At 37.2% G+C, this 21,836-nt stretch overlaps 1 protein-coding gene across 3 annotated transcripts in view; it reads left to right on the forward strand.

The window, feature by feature from the left end:
- SKAP2 (src kinase associated phosphoprotein 2) overlaps nt 1–21,836 on the forward strand; it is a 123,035-nt gene that overhangs the window by 86,667 nt on the left and 14,532 nt on the right. For all 3 annotated transcript variants that reach the window (XM_052799558.1, XM_052799576.1, XM_052799568.1), the window contains one exon: nt 16,581–16,649. In XM_052799558.1, coding sequence (XP_052655518.1) covers nt 16,581–16,649 — 69 coding nt within the window. The remainder of the gene's footprint in view (nt 1–16,580; nt 16,650–21,836) is intronic.

Below are 21,836 nucleotides of genomic sequence, written 5' to 3' on the forward strand. Positions count from 1 at the left end.
CTTCAACAAACTAACATTTTGTCTTTTTGTTTTTTAATAAAAACACAGAGGAAGACTTCATTAAGCAAAATTAAAAATATTGTCAATAAAGGCTGATTTTTGCTAATTAGCTATTTATTTTCTACCTTACTACACTCTATATAATTTTGTAGTCCACAGCTGGATATTATAAGCTGTAACGTAAAATAACTTCTAAAACTGTAGTATTAAATAACTGTGTGGTGTGTAGAGCTACCTAGGTGCATAGAGTTTCTAGCTTAGTGGTGTTTTAAACAATGGAGTTGTGCTTGTCAGAAGCGAGAACATTTGCCAGGTTTAAAGATGATGTCATCTGTTGCAGCCCTTGAAGACTGAATTTTTTTATTAACTTGGGCTTTCAGTGACATAATTTTTAAGGGCATTCAGTATTGTCTTCTGTGGTTTCACATCTGTATGGAGCACATATCCAGAATTGCAATGCTAACTACTGCCTGCCACCTTGATCCTTTCTACAACCTCAACTCGGTTTGTGTACTCTCTACAACACTCTTGCACAATAGGAGAAAAAAGGTGTAAATCTAAGCTAACATACTTACCTTAATTTTCAGTCTTGTGTTGTCTTTTTTCTTCTGTTCTCTTTCTGCTCACGAACTTGCATTATAGCAATAGTTTCTGTGGTGTACAGTATAGTCTCCAGTAAAATGATTCTAAAGATAAGGTTTGAGTCTTACTTTGGTGCTGCTTAGTTGGTGCATGGAGATAAAAAGCTGCTCTTACAGAATAGGTAAGGTTGGAAATTCTAAAGCAATGTGATGTGACACAAGGCTGGCATTGTTGGCTTTGTGCCATCTCTTCTCAGCCTGTCCATAACACAGAGAACTTTTGGGTGAGAGAGGGGTAAGGACAGTGAAATTCAGTGCTGTGGTGATTCTAGTCAGGGGAACTGCTGTGGAGAAGTAACGCAGCCAATAGAACTTGCATCAGTTCTTAGTTTGCTGTAAATTAAATTCGAGGGTTGATTCAATCTCTGATTGGGCCAAGGATCATGGGAATGGAAAGCTTGCTTTTGGTTTTTGATTCCTGCTATCAGGCCTCTGCCAAACAGTTTGGTCAAGCCCAGCTATCTGGCCAATAATTCTGTTTTGCAGTGTAGCTGGAAGCTTAGCTAGGCAAACTCTGTAACTAAGGCAAAGCTCAGGAGAAGGTAAGAAATGTCTTAAGTTGTATGTAATAGGAAGTGTGTTATGCAAAGAAACACTTTTTAATTTGTTTGCTTACTTTAAACAAAGTCTCTGATATAGTTTCAGAATTATATTGATATTGTTTCAGAACTTATTTCTGACATTGAGTGTGAAGGTAGGGAATGATCATCCTGTCTCTATTTTATGGTTGTCTCTTTAAGCAGCTTTGTTGCTTTAATTTTTTTCTAACAGTTAACCTCTGCAGTTAAGCAGCGTAACTTAATACCATCCTCATCCTCTCTTGTTGCTGGATTGCTGGAGCTTTGAAGCAGCAAATTGTTTTTATGATGTTGTACCCGTTTCATGAGCGTGGAGGGTTGGGGGAAAAGAATGTGATCTCTGATTTACGTCTTCTTGGGAAGAAGGAAGTAATAATGATTATGTAGTGAAGTTTGAGTGTAAGCTTGATCTATCACTCATGAACACCAACTCATAGCAAATATTTGTGTTCTCAAAATGTAGTGTCAGATGTATTGACTTTTTGGCACTAGAAGTGAAGATTTCACAGCACCGTGTTAATGAAAATGCCTCTTCGGGAGACCTTTGCTTATTTTAGAGTTTTCAATATATCACAGTCAGGGTCTGTGGGTCCAGCATAACATTTGGTGTCAAGCAGTCCCAGTTGTGGATTACAGCTGTATAATCAGTTCCTAAAACCAGTAAGCTATAATGAAGAAACTGTTAATTGGTCATTGTAAACCAGAGCAGTAGGTTTAAGTGAGCAGAGACACAGGTGATTATGGAACCTGAGATGTTACCTGTGATCATTGGTGTTAAGTCGGTATATCACATATCCTGGTATACTGTCCAAATTGCTCCCAGCATTTGTTGTTTGCCTCGAGTAGTTAGGGAATTCTTTACTTCTTGTCCTCAGAAGTTGTATGTAATACTGATGTTCTATCAATTTTTTATTTTTTCCACAGAAAGAATTATAAGTACTTTTAATTAGTAAATGAAGTGATTTCAAAGTATAAAGTACAAGTAGGGTCTGGAATATTTGGAGCTGAAAAGACCAGATGTATGATCAGTATTTTTGAGCACAGTACTAAAGATGAGTTTCCAAAGTAATTACTGGAAGTGTTTTGAATCATTTCCATTAAAACATCTTTCAGATTCAAGAACACAGCAAGGGATTTTTTTCGTTTTAAAGCAGTGAGGATAGGTCATTCTTCAAAATGATTTTTTCAAAGATTGCATCTCAGTGTTGTGAAAAATCTTGATTTCTTAACTTGTTTAGCCATTATGTTATTTTTATGTATTAGGCATTTTTGCCCATAATATCTTGCTGATAGGTGGAGTACCAGAATAAGGAGAAGGGGCTGCTACAGGGCTTACTCAGTTTGCTGTAAATCAAAAGTAATTAAAGTAATACAAGAGCAGTGAAAAGCAGATGTAAACTACCTTTCAGTGTCGGGGAATGGTAAAGATTTTTTTTGTGTCCAAGATGTGTGGTTTTTTTGTCTTGATCACTGGGATTTGGGGTCTACTAAGTGTCTTTGATTATATGCCAGACATGAAAATCATTGAAAAACAATCTCTTTCAACTGTATAGTGCCAAATCCCAACTGCTATGATGAAATAGAGCTATGTCTGAATTCTCTGTTACTCTGGGTTTTGAGGCAGTATGCTTATGGGATTTATATATACCTTGGAGTGTCTTTCAGCTAGTACTAAATGCTCAGGAGACATGAGTTACGAATCCAGACAACTTTTTGTATTTAAAGACATTGCATCCAGAAGGCGGTTAGGAACTTGATACCTGGACCACAGCTTTTGTTTGCCACAAGAGATTCGGCTTTATCTTCAATTAATGTAATCCTACATCTAAAGAGGGAACCTTTTCTTTCTATTGATGTTAGGTGTCAGTGATGGAAGAGGAGGTAAGACAATATTTTGTAGCTGAAAAGAATGAGATGTCCATTGAGTGGGAAGTGGCAAGTTTTTGGAAGGAAGAATAAGGTTCACAGGCTCTCCTGTGTTTCTTTGTAAGGTAAATATAAAGTGGTGGTCTGTGAACAACAGGTGGCCCATAGCTGTCAGGAAGCCTACTGTCCATGATGCAATTCAACCCCTGCTCCCCCGTCACAAACACATTCACAAACGTGCAAGTAAGGAGGCCAATAAAAATGGAATAATAATTGAGTATTCATGTTTAGTCTGATTGGCATGTGAGGGGTATATTCACTGTTTGGACTTGGGGTGGGGTTGTCTACTGAGAAATACTCTTAGAAAAGAGTATTCTTTATTTAGTAATATACTTCGGCTGCAGAAAATTTGGTCAGCAGTGAGATTCAAAGAAGTTAATTACAATATCTACAGTAAATGGAAAATGTGTGCTATTAAGTTTAGGTATTTATTCTCCTCTCTTTGAACTGCATGCAAGACTTCATAGTTTTCAGATGTTTCAGACTTCATAGGTTTCAGAGTTTACAAGTGGAGAAAATAGAAGTGACTTTCCTGAAGTTGTGGTCAACTGTTACAACAAACTGAAGGAGTTCTTGTTGGAAAGGCAGTGTTTATCAAAGTCTTGAGTTAGCAAAGGCTGAATTTTATTTCTGTATTTCAGAGATTAAAAAAAAAAAGAAAATACCCTAAAGCCCAATCAGACAACCCCCTTGCCCTCCCCAATAAACCAGGAATAGATTGTTAAATCTGCATTGCCTATTGGCATTTTGAAGCTTATTTACTTAAAATTAGAAGGCATACTTAATAACATCTAAAAAGGAAGTATTTTTAATCATGCATTTTTTTGTTTAAAGAACTCTTTTAGAAACTAATTAGCACACAACTCATTGAAAGGAATTTACTTATTGAAGTAAGATATTTTATTGCAAGTACTGATCAATTATTTTTATACTATTTTCTGTGCACCAGCACTAAACAACGTTTGACACTATTGATTTGTAAAACCAATCTGATGTGAACAGTGTGTGACAGAAGTTGTTTGTTATCAAGAGATAGAATCCTGTCTTAGAAAATCTTGTCATCCTGGTGAGACAAAATCACACGAAGTAATTTTACTTGTATCACAGTTTTTTCAGTGTTGACTTTCTGACAGCTGGCTTCATGTTAAATGTGATCAAAGCTTTGTTTATGCATGCATGTCTTCAATGGGTTTTGGACCCAAAGTTCATTCTTTTGAAAGCAAAGTAGTTTTCTTTGGTAGCACTGTTTTTATCTAATTAAGAAGCACTGCAATAATTCTATTGCAAAGCATTCAGAAGAAATGTCTTGGTATGTGAGATAGTTTATTAACCATAAATTTGAGGAATTGCTGTAGTTTAGCAAGTTCAAAGCAAAATGTCAATTGTATTGTGTATATTTATGAAAACAGAAATGTTGGGCTTGCTCTACTGCTTGAGTATAACTGTGATGAAGACTAGATAGATCAAGGAACCTTTACTTTTTGAATTTGTGACGAATGACTGTGTATCAGGCTATTAAAACCATTAGGTAGAGTTTTTTGAGAAAAAAGAGCAACCAGAGGTTATATGGTGCCTCAGGCTATCGCTTCTCAACTTTTCTGGTTTCCACGAGGTAGCTATTAAAGAACCATAATTTATATAACTGGATTCTCAAATAAGACGCAGCAAGGTGGGCTTTAAAGGCTGAATTAATCACTCTGTTACTGTAGACACAAATCTCTTATTTGAATTTTTCAGCCTTAAGAAAGGCATCAGCATAAATCCTTCTGTGTATGTCTTTTCCTCCAAGTGTGCTTTTTATGTGCTACTCACTTTCCTTCCCACCCTCCTCAAAATGGAGAAATTAGCCAAACAAAATACTAATTAACCAGAGCTTCATGAATTTTGCTGGTCATATGCATTCATACCTGATTTGCTTGTGTGTTACTGTGTACTCTGTTTGCAGTGGATGTCATGTTTAGTTTACACATATACAAGGAAGGCAACATAGGAGAAGACTGCCTGTTTCATGGTCTTGGATGCTGCTCCCTGGGCTGGGTAGGAGTCTTTGAAAGAAGCAAGTTGGTTGCTTGTAGGAAAGGAAAATGGTCAGCAGGGTACAACTTTCAGACCACACAGTGGACCAGGCAGAGAGGGCAAGATGCAGCAGTCTGCTGTGCCCTACAGTAGAGAGGGATGCTCCAGGGAAGTGCAGAGTGCAGGTACACAGATAAGCTTCAGCAGCAAAGGAAAGAATGTTTTAAGAAGCCAGAAGAGACTGAGGAATGTTTTTGGCAAGTCAGTGAGATTTGGATTAGACAGCAAGGTAGGAGGAAAATTTTCTGATCCAGAAAGGGGATGGTTGGCACAGGGGTATTTTGTTTCAGTCCTTTTTTGAAGTCTACTTTTTCCTAGCAGATCTTGATTTTCTCCACCTAAAAACTCTGAGTTTGTGTTCTAAGAAAACTAGTTTAAGATCTTGGGACCTTTCAATATCTTTAAGGAAGAGGTTCCAGTACTTCTGTCTTTGGTTTGTGGAAGGGTTTTGTCTTAGCAGGCTGTAACAGTTATTCTGCCCTTGAATCTTGAAGGCAACGGTGAGTAAAACTGGGAATTAAAGGAAGGAATCTCATTTTAAAAACAAAGCACTATCTACAGAAAAGCCTGTGGACCCTAGCATGAGGGTTGTCCTTCCATTGTCCCAAAATATACTAACCGAAACTATACTTGCTTCCATACCTGTCTCAAATTTATTTCCTTAAGAAGTGAGGCATCTCCATTACTAAATGTTGAACAGTAGTTTCAGATAATTCGATAAACAAAAGTTCAAGATGGATAAGATTTGTCAAAATTTCCATACGGGTCGTAAGACCCAATTTCTGGTTAAACTGCCTGGATCAGGCCTACAAGTGGTGGCTCTTACAATGCAACTGAGACTGTGTTGTGTCTCTGGCATGAAAGCTGGGTAATTCAAAGTACTGGCTGTGAGGCAATTCAAGTAATCTGGGACTCTGGGGGCCCTGGGTTTTTCTGAGATCCAGCTGCATGCCAATCCCACAGTAACATGGTGAGCGGCCTGGGGAGCAGTTGTCATCTCCTTCTTGTGAACTACTTCCAGATCCCTGCTGTCCTACCTCATCTCTCTGAGGTGCATCGTGGTATGTGGCGTGTAGGGCTAGTAAGATCCAACATCCAGAGTTGCTGGTCCCGCTCTGGACCTAATGTATGAGAATGGGGTAATGGGACTGTATTTGTAGAAATAAATGTGGGAATGTTACCCAAAATACAGTATGTGTAAACAGTCTGCGTTGCAGCTATAATTTTCTGCTTATTTATAATTTAACCTGATTTTTGTTTACTAGTCAATCATAACAAGAATATTTTTACAATTACTTTATTTCATTATTTAAGCTGGAGAAAGGATTTAGTGTAGTTGACATAATTTAGTTTGATGGCATGGGCCATAAACAGTGAAAAGAGGCAGTGGTGTGGGTTTTTTACTTTTCATGAAAGTATCCAAATGGTGAAAGCTGCTGAATTTTTTTTTGTCAATGTGCAGTTAATGATCAACACAGAGAATGCAAAAATGTCTTGGTAGAACATTTTTAAAGGAGTTATAAGAGAAGCATCTGGGAGCCAGACTTTTCTTGTGGAAACATGCCAATGACTGTATTGTGTTTCCTTTCACTAAAGTGAGCTATGCTGAAATGCCTTGTCTTCTGTCCCTTTTTTGAGTAAGTTCATTTCTGGAATCAGACTATAAATTTGAATACTTTAACCCTGCAGATTATTAAAGGATATTATGTGGTTTAAACAAGATGCTTTCTTTATGAATTCTATGTATGTAAATATTATGTCAAGTCACATTTGTCACAATTAAGGATATGTAGTTTTCAGAAATGGCTTTTAAATTTAAATCTTGCTGCTGATCAACGAGTATGGGAAACTTTACTTGACATTTACAGACTTTTTTCTGTCTACCATATAAGTTTAAGCCTGAGAAATATAACCTCTGTACATGGTTGTCAGGTAACACTGTAGTACAGAGTTATACAGTATAGATTCGTTAATTGAATATTTGATTGCTAGATGTATTTACATAGAGAACTATTTATATTTTCTATGTAGATTTTAATAGCCACCACATTTATTTTAGCAAAACATTTTAATAATAAGGTTTATAAAATGTCATGTTGAACACTTAAACTATTTACATAACTAAGAGCTATTATGGGTTGAGAGAACAAACAAATTTATTTTAGTTACAGTAAATTCACATAAATCTTTATTATGTTTATATATAAGAATGTACTTATGTGCATGCCACATGTATTTAGGCAAGCAATCTCTAGCACAAATTCCTGTGAACCTACAATACAACCATGGAATCAACTTCAAAATTGTTGTTTGTTTTGTCCCTCTGAGCTACTAATTTGCATTCTGTCCAATAATTGCAACTACTTTTTTGGGAGGGTGAGGAGGGACAGAGGAGGGAACATTTTTTGTTAATCAGCTAAATAATTGGATGAGCATGTAGAAACGTTAAACCCCAGAAGCTTTCCTATACGTTATTGAGGCCTGTTAAGAGCTGTATCCTAAAATATTTTATTCCTTCTTTAGATGTTTAAATATGGATTTAGCTAAGATGCCTATTGCCTCAATTTTGTATGCCAAATTTGAGGCTTTAGGAACATACTTAGAAGTGGAGCCAAAATTGTGCTTTTGTTGGAAGCTAACATGAAACTTTACCTTCAGAGATGCTTCTGTTCAGGTGTGGAAGTTACCTAATCTCTTGATCAAAAAAATATAGGTAACATTTTAAAAAGTACCTAATCAAACTTAAGGAATTTGTAAGGAGCTGGATTCTGAAGTAATTTATGAAATTTTCACCTTGTTTGATGGTCCATCAAATAATGTTTTGTTTTCTGAGTTTAATATATTCTGACTGGTTTACTCAGCATATAGGATTAGACAATTTTAAGAGGCTTGATTTCTGAAAACAAACCCCTGAAATAGTGACTTTAATTGTAAATACAAAGTGTCTGTGAATATAAAAATGGGAAAAGAATGAATGAGTTTCTGGAAGTGGATCTCTCTCTAATTTCTTTTATTCTTTGTTATAATTATTGTGTGCATATCCACTATTGAACTTGCTTGTGATGACCTTTATCTTTTCTCTTGAGAAGAATTACTATTATCAGGTCCTTCTTCATGAGGAAATAAAAAGGTCAGTGCAAACCCCATCCCTTATTTCTATGCAGTGCACATTGCACTTTGGCATATTTGTATTGAATTTTATTAATAATAATTAGGTCATTTTGTCAAAGAAATTTTAGTATTCCAAAATTAGACATTCTAAATGGTCTTTCCTGGTATGTACTGCTGCTTTTCCTGCCTTTTTCTACCTTTTCTCCTCCCAAGCTTGTTATTGGTGTAACTAAGATTTTACATACTTCTATTCCTCCTAATCCTGTCAGACTAACTATTTTTTTTTCCTCCTTTAACCTTAAATTGACAAACTGTTAGTTCATTTGCATCTATGTTAGTCTAAGAAAAAAAAGAGAATGTAGAGATTGTAAAGTTTTTGCCTTTTGTTTTTTTTAATTGGAGATTTAAAATTATTTGTTGTTTGGAAGGCTAGTGCTAGGAACTGCACAACTAAGTTGATTCAGCTGTCACTTACTCAAAACTTGACTGAAGATTCCTTATTTGCAAGGAGAGCGCCAAGCAGGCACTCCAAGCAGGAAGCTGAGTTAATGAAATCTTGATATATTCATAACGAAAACCAGGAATTGCCGGTACCTCTGGATTGTTCAGTTGTACTAATGAATGTATTTTGTTCTGTCGTTCAGGTGACTGAGCATGTTTTTCCTCCTGTTGTGATACTTTGCTCTTAAAGCCTGAAGGGCCTTGTGAAGCCCTGGAAGCAGCAACTTTCATACTATAACAACCTCTCTGGTAAATGAACAAAATTTGTGGGGTCTGGAGAGGATATAGTCTTTATACAAATTGGTTGTGACTACAGAATGGGGCAAGGGCAGGCAAGCAAGGGTACTGGGACACCTGGTACTGGGGAAAGGAAAGAAAAAGAGGAAAGGTGCTAATGTATATTCGGGTCTCAACAAGTAGGGAAGGTAAGTAAAGCAAAGCATGTTCCTACATTTCCTGAAAACTTGGTAAAATCATGCACAGTAGAGTGGGAAGATCCACTTTGCAACAACTGTGGACGACCTTGCCAACAATGCTCAATTTTCTGTCTTGTGTGAGAGTAACTTTCCTCCAAGGACAGAGATGTGTTCTTTGATCACTTAGTCTTCATACTTTCTGTCCTAAAACATTATAAAAAATATTTTCTGCTAGAAAAATATTTTGTTGTTTGTTTTTTTCCAGTAAACTAGTGAGAAGTCATATAGTATCTTCCTGCTTTTTAAACACGTTTTTTTAATCCATTGCCCTAGTATAGTTCATGTGGATGGGTATGTGTGCAATAATAAATGAGAAATGCAGTGTCTTTTTCACAGATGTATTTAGAAAGAGATTTTTTCTGAAACAGTTCTCATAACTTACACATTTCTCTCTACTACTTCACTCTGTTATTATTCTTCATAGCAATAGTTATATGATCCAAACAACATTCTTCTGCACAAGACTAGAGAATTGCAGCCTTGAAGTGTGTTTTGTATTTGTCCCTAGTGGGACTGTTTTTTTTTTTTTTGTTTACTTCACTCTTTAGTTTAGCAAATGCTGTAACTCCAAAATGCTTTTGTTAGGAAGGGAATTTTATATCTGCTTTTTGGTTTTGATTAAGCCAAACCATAACATATGCTTAGATTCACAGGGTGGTGTCACAGGAAGGTTGTTTTAAGAGAGAATTTTTTTTTTTTTTTGGCCAGAAAATGGTTAAGTGACATTCCAGGACTCCAATATAGCTTCCTCTCCTTCTCACCTCCTTTTCCTGCAGCATTGATCCTGAGTTAATTAACAAAATCTACTAATCTTTTCTGTGAGAATGATGAGGTAACTTTTCCAAGGTCTTCTCGATAGGAGGCAGTGCTTCATTTTTAGTGGAGATGGCTGGTTTGGTTATTCAGACTGCTTACAAAATTGGGAGTAACGGTGCACAGTAGCACCTTTTCAAGATACAAGGAGTGCAACTGAGGGGGAAAAAAAGTGCAGGATTTCTCAAGGAATTCAGGAAACCTCACATCTGGAAACTTGGCAAGATCTGGACAAAACTGAGTCATTTGGGCTAATCCTGTTCTATAAAGTCATTAGCTTCAGCTCTCTCATACGTGAACTATTGAAATGCACAGACCCTTATAAACTGCTGCTGAATAGCTTAGTCTGGAGTACCAAAAGAAGCCAAATGCTGTTTCCTAGAAACTTGATCTAACTTTCAGAGTTAGAGCAGGGTGTTAGACTAAGCAATTTCCACTGGTCCCTTCTATCCCAAACTATTTCATGATTCTAGCTTTTTCACTTTGTACAGCCAGTGCTATTTATTTGAGGCCATTGGGAGGTCAGTACATTGTCAGTAGTAGTAACAGACTTCTGTTACTGTCTACTGGTTGGAACGAGTGGTGCATGTACTCAACCTCACTTACTCTAGAATTTAAATAATAGTTGTTTTCAAAGAGCTGATTAAAACTTGTGCAAAAAGTGTTAGTTGGAGGTCTCATCTAGTTTAGCTGGTAGTATATTTGAATGAAACTTTTTGCCTCCATCTTGGAATCAGACTTGGATCACATGTGTTGGAAGGAATTGGGGCTAGGAATTGGCATGGCTTGTCCTCAACTAAAACTAAAGCATCTCAGTGTGCATAATGTTTTTCATTAAAATGTATTTTTATATTGTTCATAACCTGGAGATCTCTGTCTGTATTCTGTTGGAATACAATTCTGTATTGTCTGTTTCCCATTGAATTTCTGAGCACAGTGGTGACCATTTATTCAGGTGCAACTTCTGCTTCTGCTCATATTTTGATGTCACCTCATCTGCAATCCCAAGTGTTTAGCCTGTGTCTGGGTGACCTGTTTCTGTTTCCGTCTCTTCTGCTTGTGTTGTAGAAATCGTTTTTTTCACTCAAGCTTGTCATGCAGGAATGTAACTTCTCTGTCTGAGCTGTTGGGTGGTAACTAGCTGACCCATACAAGTAGGAGTAAAATAAGAATTGTCCTCTCTTCTGTCATGGTAAGAAATTCTTAAGTTTATAGTCTCTTCTCTAAATAGCAACCAGCTTGTTTTCCGCTTCTGTCACTGTCCTGGAGGCATTTTCATCCCCAAACCATGCACCCCAGTACAGTCAGATGGAGCTTTAATAAAACGATAGCCTGTCTCCTCCTCTTTGCTGCCCCCCAGGTCTCACATTGCTGGAGAATAGCACCATCAGCAGCCTTTTCCAAGCTGTTTCATTTGTTTACAGAGTGCTATTGGGAATGCAGGGTGAAATGTCAACAAGTTGTGTGTAAATCTTCCAGTAATCTGTCATGTCCAGGAGGAACTGGGGGAAAGGGATGGATCTGTGGGAATATTGGAGCATTACCAAAGCTAGAGTTTTGCTACTTGGATTTGGAGATCTCTCCCTACAGAATGGGTGGATCTGGAGTCTAAAAGAAGACACCAGAAAGGAAAATCCCTGCCATTACGAATACACACACCAAGGCAAATAATCCAAGCAACACACGGAGGATTTCTGGGATATCAAGCTGCTTAGGCTAAAACTCTGTAAGAGTTTGGGTGAAGTGTATAGGCATGTACAGGTGTGTATATAGTGAGAATACTGCAGAGGACCCCTTCCCCAAGGCTGGGGAGCACTGTCCTCAGGTAAGGCAACTTGCTGGCCCTGCATAAAACAGGGTGTTAATTCTTATTCCTTTGACCCCAGGTGGTCTCTAGCCCTCCCTGCTAATGTTAACAGAAGGTGTCAGGCCAAATTATAAAAACAATTTTGTTCTTAAATTTTGCATGTTTATTGCTCCTTCTTTGGAATTCTTAAATGTTTCTCCAAACAAATAATCTTGTCTGTAAAAAAAGCCAGTTCTTACTAATTTTTAAAAAAATTACACAGGTGGATTGATTTATGTTCCTTATTAGAGTAATAATCCATCTGTTAAGGGGTTAGGTTGATTTGTAAAATTATAAATCTGGGAGAGAAAAGGTCTTGATTCTTTCCCACAGTAAGCATTTATTAATGTATGAAAGTTCTTGTTTACGTATGTGCAGAGTCATTATTTGTTAGCAAAAAAGCAGTGTGGAGGAGTAATACTCTTGGTGTTACCAGGTCATTGTATCTTTTACTTTTTCTTGCGCAAAGCAGTATAGACCTATGACGTTCAGTGTCAGCAGAGTTCTTCATGTACACACCTTTTTGTTTGCATGCGTGTCACTGCTGCTGAGTACAATAGTAAAGACACTGTGATTTTTTTTTTAATTGATTATTTAATAAAACAAGTATTTTTGTGGAGGTCTGTTTTACAAGACCTGTTTGTATGCTTATAACCTTCTGATACCACAGTGAGATTTCAAATGAAGATATATTAATGTACATTACAAGTGTGTGATTGCTTGTATCATTATGAAATAGATGAAAAGTTAGTTCACTGCAGTAGTTTTTATCTGAACTGATCAAAACATCTTCCAATGATTTTTCTAACAATATGCGATAGGAATAACAACTTCACATATTGTAGAGTTCCGTGCTGCAGCCGAGAGGCATGTAAATACAAGCTGCTTATTTGCAAGAAGCTTCCAGATTTGCAATATGATTGCTATGGAAACCACACAATGAAAACCTTATAGCCATCTGTGTGGTTTGGTAGATTTTGCTGCATAGCTGAGCTGTTTTTGTTTACTGTTATTAAAGTGTTGAATAGAATATATTAACCCACAAACAGGGATTATCCAAGGTATAAACTAGTATTCTGCAATGACAATGTGTCAGAGACTAGAATACAGTAGAATATCAATTAATAATGGCATTAAATTAGAGTCTAATGTAAAAAGATGGCTAAGTAATGTGTTAGTAGAGGAAACTTCTAAGTTTATGCATATTTATCATGGAGATACCACATTCCATTGAAGGAATGCACTGTTCAAGCCAAACTCTTATCCATTTTATACTCAAGTAGACTGAATTTTTTTTCACCCTCCCCCTTTAAGAAAATGAAATTGGAAGAAAAAAATCAATGGATTCATGTAAAAACCTCAACTAGTGTAGAATTCATTGGTCACTTTTTAAATTGTGTGGATGGCAGAATCATCTATGATTGGGTGATTATTTTTCTGTTTTTTTCTTCAGACTGCAAATTAAAGTAGTAAATTATTTTCAACAGCTTTCATGGACTAACTGAAAAAACCCATAACAAATATAGTTGGTTCCTTGTTGCATTGTCACCACAAGAATTTTGTAGGTTGTTTGCCATTAGAGTCTCTGAGTACCAGCAGAGTATGGAACATAACCTGTATCTCAGGGGTTCTTTGGCTCTACAGCTCTGGAGGAGTTCACTGGTTCAATTAGTGTTGATTAGTCTCATTTTGACACAGTGAGAAGGTGGAGAAGATTATTTTCTCGCTGCAGTGGTAGTGATGGTGTGAAGAAGAGACACAGAGGAAACATTGTACCAGATTATTTTAAAGGTCTGCGTGACTCCTCTTACACAGTATCGTAATAATACAGAAGGATTTCACTGTATTTTTTATTTTAATTTTTCATCTTCTGACTCTATTCCATGTTGCAGCACAAACTTTAGTATGTTGCATCTGACTACAGCCATAATTCCTGGTGTAATTGAGGTGGTTGTGTTTAAAGGACATCTCCTGCACATAGTTCCTGCTTCAGGACCAGAAAACACTAGTAAGAACCATAGGTTCTTTTTTACCACCCTAAGCCAAGCCTGTTACATCTGCTCCACTATGAGCACGATTGCATTAGCAAGTAGCGTGGACCATTTGCAACAGATTCATAAAGCACAAGTTTGTGGCGAGGATCTGATGTTCGTGCTGTGCATGTTTCAGAAGAGGTTTCCTATGGAGTCACTTTAGTCTGGTTCCATGGACTGAATGCTCTTTAGCAGCTGGACCATGCTCAGTGTGCTTCTGGAGTGCCTCTTCCACTCTAATTGCACCTGGAAGTTTATCCTCTTGGTGACAATTCTGTAGTGTAAAGCAAAGTGGGATAAGTGGGGATGGTTGAGATTGTTTGAATTTGGGACCTTTTCAGTATTCAAAGAGCCTTGTTCAGATATTTTCTCATCTTCAGATATGGATCTGGTGAACTCTTGTTTCTAGAAAATACGTTTTCCAGGAAGGGGAATGCGTATGTTCTAAATTTTTCCATGAACCACAATGCAATCTACGTGTATTCAACTGTACCTTATGAAAATTTCTCTTCAAACCTTCTCTGCTGTTATACTTCAGTTGAAATACCCTCTACTAGTCAGTCCTCAGTTCAAGCTAGTCTGATGACCATGACAGTGATAGAGTTAAAATCCACAGTATATTCAACACATCAGTTGATGTAGGTCCAAACATTCAGTAACATGTAATATCAGCATTTATTTAATCAATGTATAATGCTCTGTGTGTTGGATGAAAACTGGGTTGTTCTGGGTAAAGGGAGCAATCCTAGAAAATGTGACTGATAATGGGATAATACTAACCGTGAGTGGTGTAATAGTGGTAGGGAAGCCACAGAATGACAGTGCCTCCTAGTGCTCTGGACAGCACATAGGGATGTATTTTTGCCATTTATGCTCAAATTGTGAGTGCTTAAAATAAACAAATGAGTGTACTTGGAAACATGCAACAAGTGTTATGCCAAGTGGGGGAATACATTTGAATGCAGTAAATAGTTCAGAGTGTTTTGTGTTGTACCGCAGCTTCAGATTTTCCCCGTTCTATTGTGGTTTGTTGGTGGTGTTTTGGGGTTTTTTTTGTGTGTGTTTTTTTTTTTCCCTTGGCTTAAATAATAGTTTATATTCATCTCAACCAGATTTTTAGCTAGTCAAGAGTCAGAGAGAAAAACTCTTGCTGGCTTAGTAGGGCAGAATTTCAAAGCTCTTTGTAGAGTGAATCTCATGATGTAATTGTAATATTTGTAGGACTGCGTATATAGGTTAGCAGCAATTATGCATACTCTTTTCAACAGGTCTACTCTTGTGCTTTAAACATATGCTTTAATGTTTGCAGGAACAGTCTTGTGGATAGATTAAATTTTTACAAGGCTTAAAATCCTTTGAACTGTTGATATAAAATTCACTCTGTCAAAGTAGATAGGCAATTACATAAAAGTTGCACAATAAGGAACATTTTAAAAGCTGTGAGTTCTGTATCTGTTGTCTGTCATTAATAAAATATCAAAATTAGTTGCTGAAATGTGTGCCTTAAAAAGAAGCATGAATATTTGTATAAGATGTGATGAGTAGCAAAGGCAAATAGTTTAAATGTATTAAAAAGTCCAATTCTTGTTTGAGAAGTGGGTTTATCAATATACCATTTCCTCATTCAGTACAGCAGCTTTGTCAGTTTTGATATGCTGTAAAGGCCAAGATAAATCTGTTTGTACTTCCTTATGAACCTAAAGAATACAGCTAAAAAACCTCATAGTTTGTTCCCTTTTTTGCCTCATCAACAGAATTGTTGACTGTGAAATGTGAGGAGCAGATCTTACATCCCTGTACTGAGTGGAGTGTGGATTTACTTAAGTGAGGGTGTGGGCATGAGAGAGTTCCCTGTCTGTGCTGGACAAGGAGTATGGAGCACATCTTTTGAAATTGCCTGTGGGGATTTCAGAGTGTTCCAAGCCTGCTAGCCAGAAAACATGCTTCAGAGCTGATCGCTGCCAGGCTTTCTCTTTTCTTGTCTCCTAAACTAGCACTAAGTTATTTGGTATAGTCTGGCTTGCTTAAAACCATGGTCAGGCACAGTAGACAGGAGCACTGAATGCATGGCATCTGTAGTGGCTGTGTTCCCACCATGCAGGTGTCCAGCTAGTGTGTGTGTATGACAGTGTTGAAGGTAAGATGTCCTCTGCCTTCTCTGCATACTTCTCTTAAGAACTTCTGAATTCTTGCATGGGCTGGGGATACTTATTCAATCATCGGTTTCCTTTTCTTTATTCTGGCAAGAAAGGTATCAAGCAGAATAGGACCCTCATTCTAATTGTCTCAGAATGACTGAAAAACAGCAGAACTGCAGCTCTGTATTACCGCATTCAGAGCAGAGTGAAAAGGGAAACAGATGTTCACAATTGAGATTTTGAAAGAAAGCTCTTGGAGTGTTTGGATGGGTGGGGGAAACCACAGAAATAACAACGTTCCAATGTCTGTACAAATGCAAAATAGTAAACAGGGCTTATGATCTGGAAATGTAGAGTGTGGCTTTCAGACTGATGTGGGCTGTAATTCCTGTCAGCTGAGGTGTCTCTTCAGAGTTTCATTTGCAGTTATGTGTTTTGCAGAAGAACGTGTTCCTTCAAAGGCTGAAGTGCCAAGAAAACTGAGCCAGGAGAAAGTTACCACTGTTTCAGGTAATTAAAATCTTTCCTCTTTATTTTGTGTATATGCTTTCTTTTTACCTTTATTTTCTTGTCTCTTCCCTTTGCTGTTTTAAAATAATGTTTTTGTAGCTCTGTAAAGCTGTCTTTTTCACCTGGGTATTTGATAGCAGCGAAACTGCTTAGCGCCACTTAGGATGCATGAAAACCACTTGAGAAGGATTTATAAAGTAAGCCAATTTATACAAGGTATTCCTTCCTGAATTACTTTGTAATGACTCAATTAGCTTTCATTTCTGCACAAAGGAGATTTAGTTGCATAAATTAGCTTATCATCATTGAGGAAGTGTCACTGCTAAAGGACAGTTTATAGATACAACATGCAGTTGCTGTCAAACCTATAAGAATGTAATATAGACATCTGTGTATACTTTGTGCTTGAGCAGAAGAGACTTCTGCCATTCAGAGACTAACAGGGGACAACAAGTTGCCCAAGGGACTGGCAATGTAGACGTCTCTGAAAAGGTCAACTTGACACAGGCTCTGACAATCGACCCAAAGCTCTGTCTTCTTTGATAAAAATCAGATAAACTTAAGACCACTAATTGATCTGCAGCCTGTTTAAATGTTGGCCATGCATATCTTCATTGCATATGATTACCACAGAAAGCAAATGAATTGGGTAAGAAATGCCAGAGTCCAGTGACAGCAGCATAAAAATTGGAAAAGGACACAAATGCCCAGAAAGGCTGTGAAGGATATTCTCTCAGCTTTAGCTTGGCAAGCTGCCCTTGTGCTAATTATCTCTAGGGCTGGAAAAATAACTGCAAACACCATGTAAAGTCACATGGGCAGACAACTTTTCTTGACAGAAAGGTATTTCCAGTTATGCTTAAAAACAAGATATATATGTGCTTCAAGGGCACAGGCCTTTAGATAAACTATTGGTGATTTGACACAGCAAGTAGAGAAGACTTGCTTCTTATCAGACCTTACATCTTTTTAAGATCTGCTGCATTGTAACTGTGACCTGCACTGACATGCAATCTGGCTCTCCTTTCCCCATCGTACATAATACACATAATTCTTTCAGGGCTGTCAAGGAAAGGGTGGGCAAGAAGAGTTCCTTTAGGAAGTAGCTCTGCTGTGCTCTTCCTGTTGCAACATGTGGAGAGGAAACAGAGGCCTGGTTTCCTGACCCATACAGGAAAGCAGGAACAGGTTGCTGTGAGGAGTTTTGGGTTGCTTTTCTTGGAAAGGAAACAAGAGCCAAGTCATCAGATGCTGTTAGCATTGTGCTCTGCTAAAAACATGTGTAAAACAACATGACTCATTACAACTTTAATATTTAGTACTCATTTAGACATTACTGTAATTATGAGTGTGTTGTCATAATGGAGCGTGAGGTCAATCCAATTATAAAGTTGCCAACAGCATTTTTTTTTTCACTAATATATCTTCTTGAAGTTCTAAATGGTCTTACTTTTAAGAAATCGAAACCTTAGAGCCTTCATTTCTGAAAATTTTCAACTGCTATGAGAACTTGCCCTTATCAGTCTTGCTAATATTTGTGTAATGACCTTGAAAACACCATAACAGTTCTCCTCAGATATCAGATTCATTTCAAGCAATAATTTTCTAATCCGATCTGATTTTATTTAGTTAACTATTTAACACTGGAAATTTGCTTGACTTTTAGGGCCGAGTTGACATGAGTATATCTGATAGGCATCACATGATAAATATCTACCCTGACTCAAGAATATTTCATGATTTTCCATAGAAACAGTGTGTACATTCTTAAATTTAATTTATTGCCTAGCTTTACTAAACCTGAATTTCACAGAAAATATTCTGCAAATTGTCTGTAAGCTCAGCATGATAAGTGCAAAAAACCTTTCTTTTTTCCTACTATTTTCTTGCCCTGACTTATCTCTACTTCAGTTAATGTGCAGACTTGAGTTTTTCTTCCTTCAGTCTTGATGCTGACTGTTGCTGCTGGATAGCTTTACATTAATTGCTAGTGACCTAATTATTTAAAAATACCAAAGCATTGAAGAATTTCAGTTATATAATATGGCTTGCTGGGTCTTTTTTGCTAGCACTATCTACCCATTATGATTTCCACAATCACTGTTTCAGTAAGCATCATGCTTGGTGCTGTCTCAGTATGAATACCTTGATTTTAGAGTAACTAAGTAGCAATAGGAGAAGGGAAGTGAGAAAGATTATACAGATTGGGCTAGATTGGAGGTTGAGTCCAAATAACTACACTACAATTATTTTGCCCTTATTTCATAATTTTTCTGGCATGTGGGAAAAAGGGCAAGTAATTAACAGGCATTCTTTGCAGTTTAGGACATCATCAGAACAAACAAATAACTGTTCTTTAACAGGGTATGTCTCCTCAGGGCACTGAGAGTGTAAATCACTTGTGTAAGAGTCATTCTGGTAGTGTTAATTTTGAACTTCACCTGTCTCTCCATCTTTAAACCTTCAGTATGGTAAGTATTGAGCACATCATCACCAAAAGGGGATACAGTAGTTTTCCAGAAGTTCACCTCTCAAATATTGTTAAGTAGCCCAGACTAGTAATCTTCAAATCTGACGATATAAACTTTTGAAGAATCTGATCAAGAGTCAAGGAATATGAATCCGAATGACAAGCTGTTTAACGTCCCGGGCAGTGGACCACAGTGGTGAAAGGAAAACTTACATGAAAGTTTCTTCATTCCACAAGCAATGCGTAAGCAGATAATAGAACTACTAGCTCTAAGTCACTACTGTAGTAGGGTTTGCTAACTTAGATGCCATCAATGTTAAAATGGAAGATCGGTGGAAATCAGGCACAGTCACATTTTATTCTAATGTTTTAAGTAGTGCATTTCCATACTTGGGCTGTAATTCCTCTTTCATTTTGGTCAGTTTAGTTTTCTGCCAAGTTTGTGCTCAGAAATGGCAAATGCCAAAATTGGCATAAGGAAGGGGGCAGGAATGGAACAGCCTGCAGTTAGATTGGCTTAGGCTGCAAAGGGACAGCACACTTAAATCCCTCTGAAATATGTACTTTTAATCTGTTTTTCCAGGTTTTGTTTTTTCTGTCTATTGAGGCTGTTGGAATATTCTTATAATTTTTTTCCCCCTTGAGTAATCCATGGGCATTCTTAAGTTTTAAACAGTCTACAGTATTTGAAGTGCATGCTTGAGTGATATACTTGGCAGATTTTTTTACCTGAATTGTTCACCTTTCTTTCTTCAAGCATGTTTTGCCAGGTGCCAGTATTTTTCAGTGAAATAAGCAGTTTGAGCCTACTGTTGCAAAGGCTGGCAGCCATTGCTGTTTGATCTGTCAATAAACTCTGAAGTGTTTTCATCAGTATATTGGACAAAAATATCTGTTGTTCCTATTACTGTTACTGGAAAAACAGAGATGGCAGAAGAAAACCATGAGGAATTCTTTGTGGAAGAGTTTTGGAAACTGTTGGATAGTTGTTCATCCAGATAGCTGTCCTGGAATGAAAGTAGTATTTCCTGGAGAAACAACCCATCCAAAATCCTGCTCAGCCATTTCTTCTGATTGGTAATATTAAAAGCAGTGGGTAGGTAAAACCAAACTGCTTTCTACCCTCTGCTACATATATATATATATATATATATATATATTTTTTTTTTTTTTTTTTTTACCATGCCTTTTTCATATTTGTGGCCTAAGTGACCATGCCTTCGAAATAGGACAGACTTCAGTTTAGCAGTTATGTCATCATCATATTTTTAAGGCACAAAACATTTCACAGTGTATAAGAATAGAGTGTAATTGTGGCTGTAATGCCAGCAAATCAATACCTTTTGAATTTGAACTCTAATGGGCACATAAGTTCTTGATGCTAAATCCGCCAGGTGTTTTCAGGTATTACATGCGTTTAAGAAGCTCCACATAATTCCATTACTGTATAAATAACCAAATTCCTTTACCCAGGTCTCCCGGTTTTGTTTCATTCAGTTCTTCAGAGGCAATCAAATGAAATTTGGCAGGGTCCTCTCTAACTGAAAGGGGGGCTGAAGTAAGAAAGAAGGGGCTTGTGTTTTACAGAGGTTTTTGCAGCTTTTTTTTTGTTCTACCTCTGTGTTTGTGAAGCACTATGAATGATTTTATGAAGCATTTTGCCATTTAGATGTATAGATTCTGAAGTTAAATTTACAGTTGGCTTTTATGTGTGCGCAGTTATACTTGGAGAATTTGGGGAAACTTGTGCTGGTGGGTATGAGAGGGTATTTCGAATTTGAAAGTAACGCTTATTGGAAGACCAGCATAGTTGTTCACAAACTTACGCTGGCACTTTCTCTCCCTACTTTTCATTTCTCTGCTCCTGGTATACTGGTATATGGTTTTCCAAGAAATGTGGCTTTCTGATTTAAACTCTGTCTTATGTTGAATTCACATATGAGCGCACAGAGCCATGGTTAGTCTTTGGGCAACATCTTCACTGTAGCAATAAGCGTATTTTAAAATGCATCTTTTCCAATGCCGCTGTGTTATTAGTTAAGTTGCTTTCCCACTTTAAGGCTTAATTAAATGCTCATGATGAACATCTAGGGAGAGATGTGTCTCACCCACTGTGGGATCTCTCCTGTTGCTGATGTTCCCCATGTAACTCCCATTAGTGTTAACAGGAGTTACTTCAGGCACATAAAGGTAAGAACAGACCTCAAAATGATAAAGATTAGTGTGAAAAGTCATGATTCATTTCAGTGCAATCCTGAAGAAGTAAAAGTCCTCATTAATATATTTTAAATCAAATCACTAAGACAACTGCTGAAAGATTTGAAAGGTGGGATAGACAGAAATAGCTCTTTTAGTTTTTTCTTACGTGTGCTTACATTGTGTTTTACGAGATAGAGCTGGGAACTGTGATCAATGAGGTATCAAAAGACTGAGGAGAGATTCTGATTTAGTATTTATTACAAATTAATTTGGCGCTAACCTGTGTTTATAATCATCTAATGCTAAATTGGTAAGCTGACAAATGGGAAGGGCCAAAATTTGGAGGTGCGACATTTCAAACTGATTCTGCCTTCCTCTTGAAATTATTCTGTCTATGCATTTTATGATAACCTTATCTCATATTTCTGAATGGTTGGGAGTTTTTATATATGTATCTGTTGCTCCTTGTGTGATGATGGAAGGATTTGTGCATTGGTATTCAGAACGCCCCCTAGTGC

Source organism: Harpia harpyja, chromosome 1, assembly GCF_026419915.1.
Source record: "Harpia harpyja isolate bHarHar1 chromosome 1, bHarHar1 primary haplotype, whole genome shotgun sequence".
Lineage (NCBI taxonomy): Eukaryota > Metazoa > Chordata > Aves > Accipitriformes > Accipitridae > Harpia > Harpia harpyja.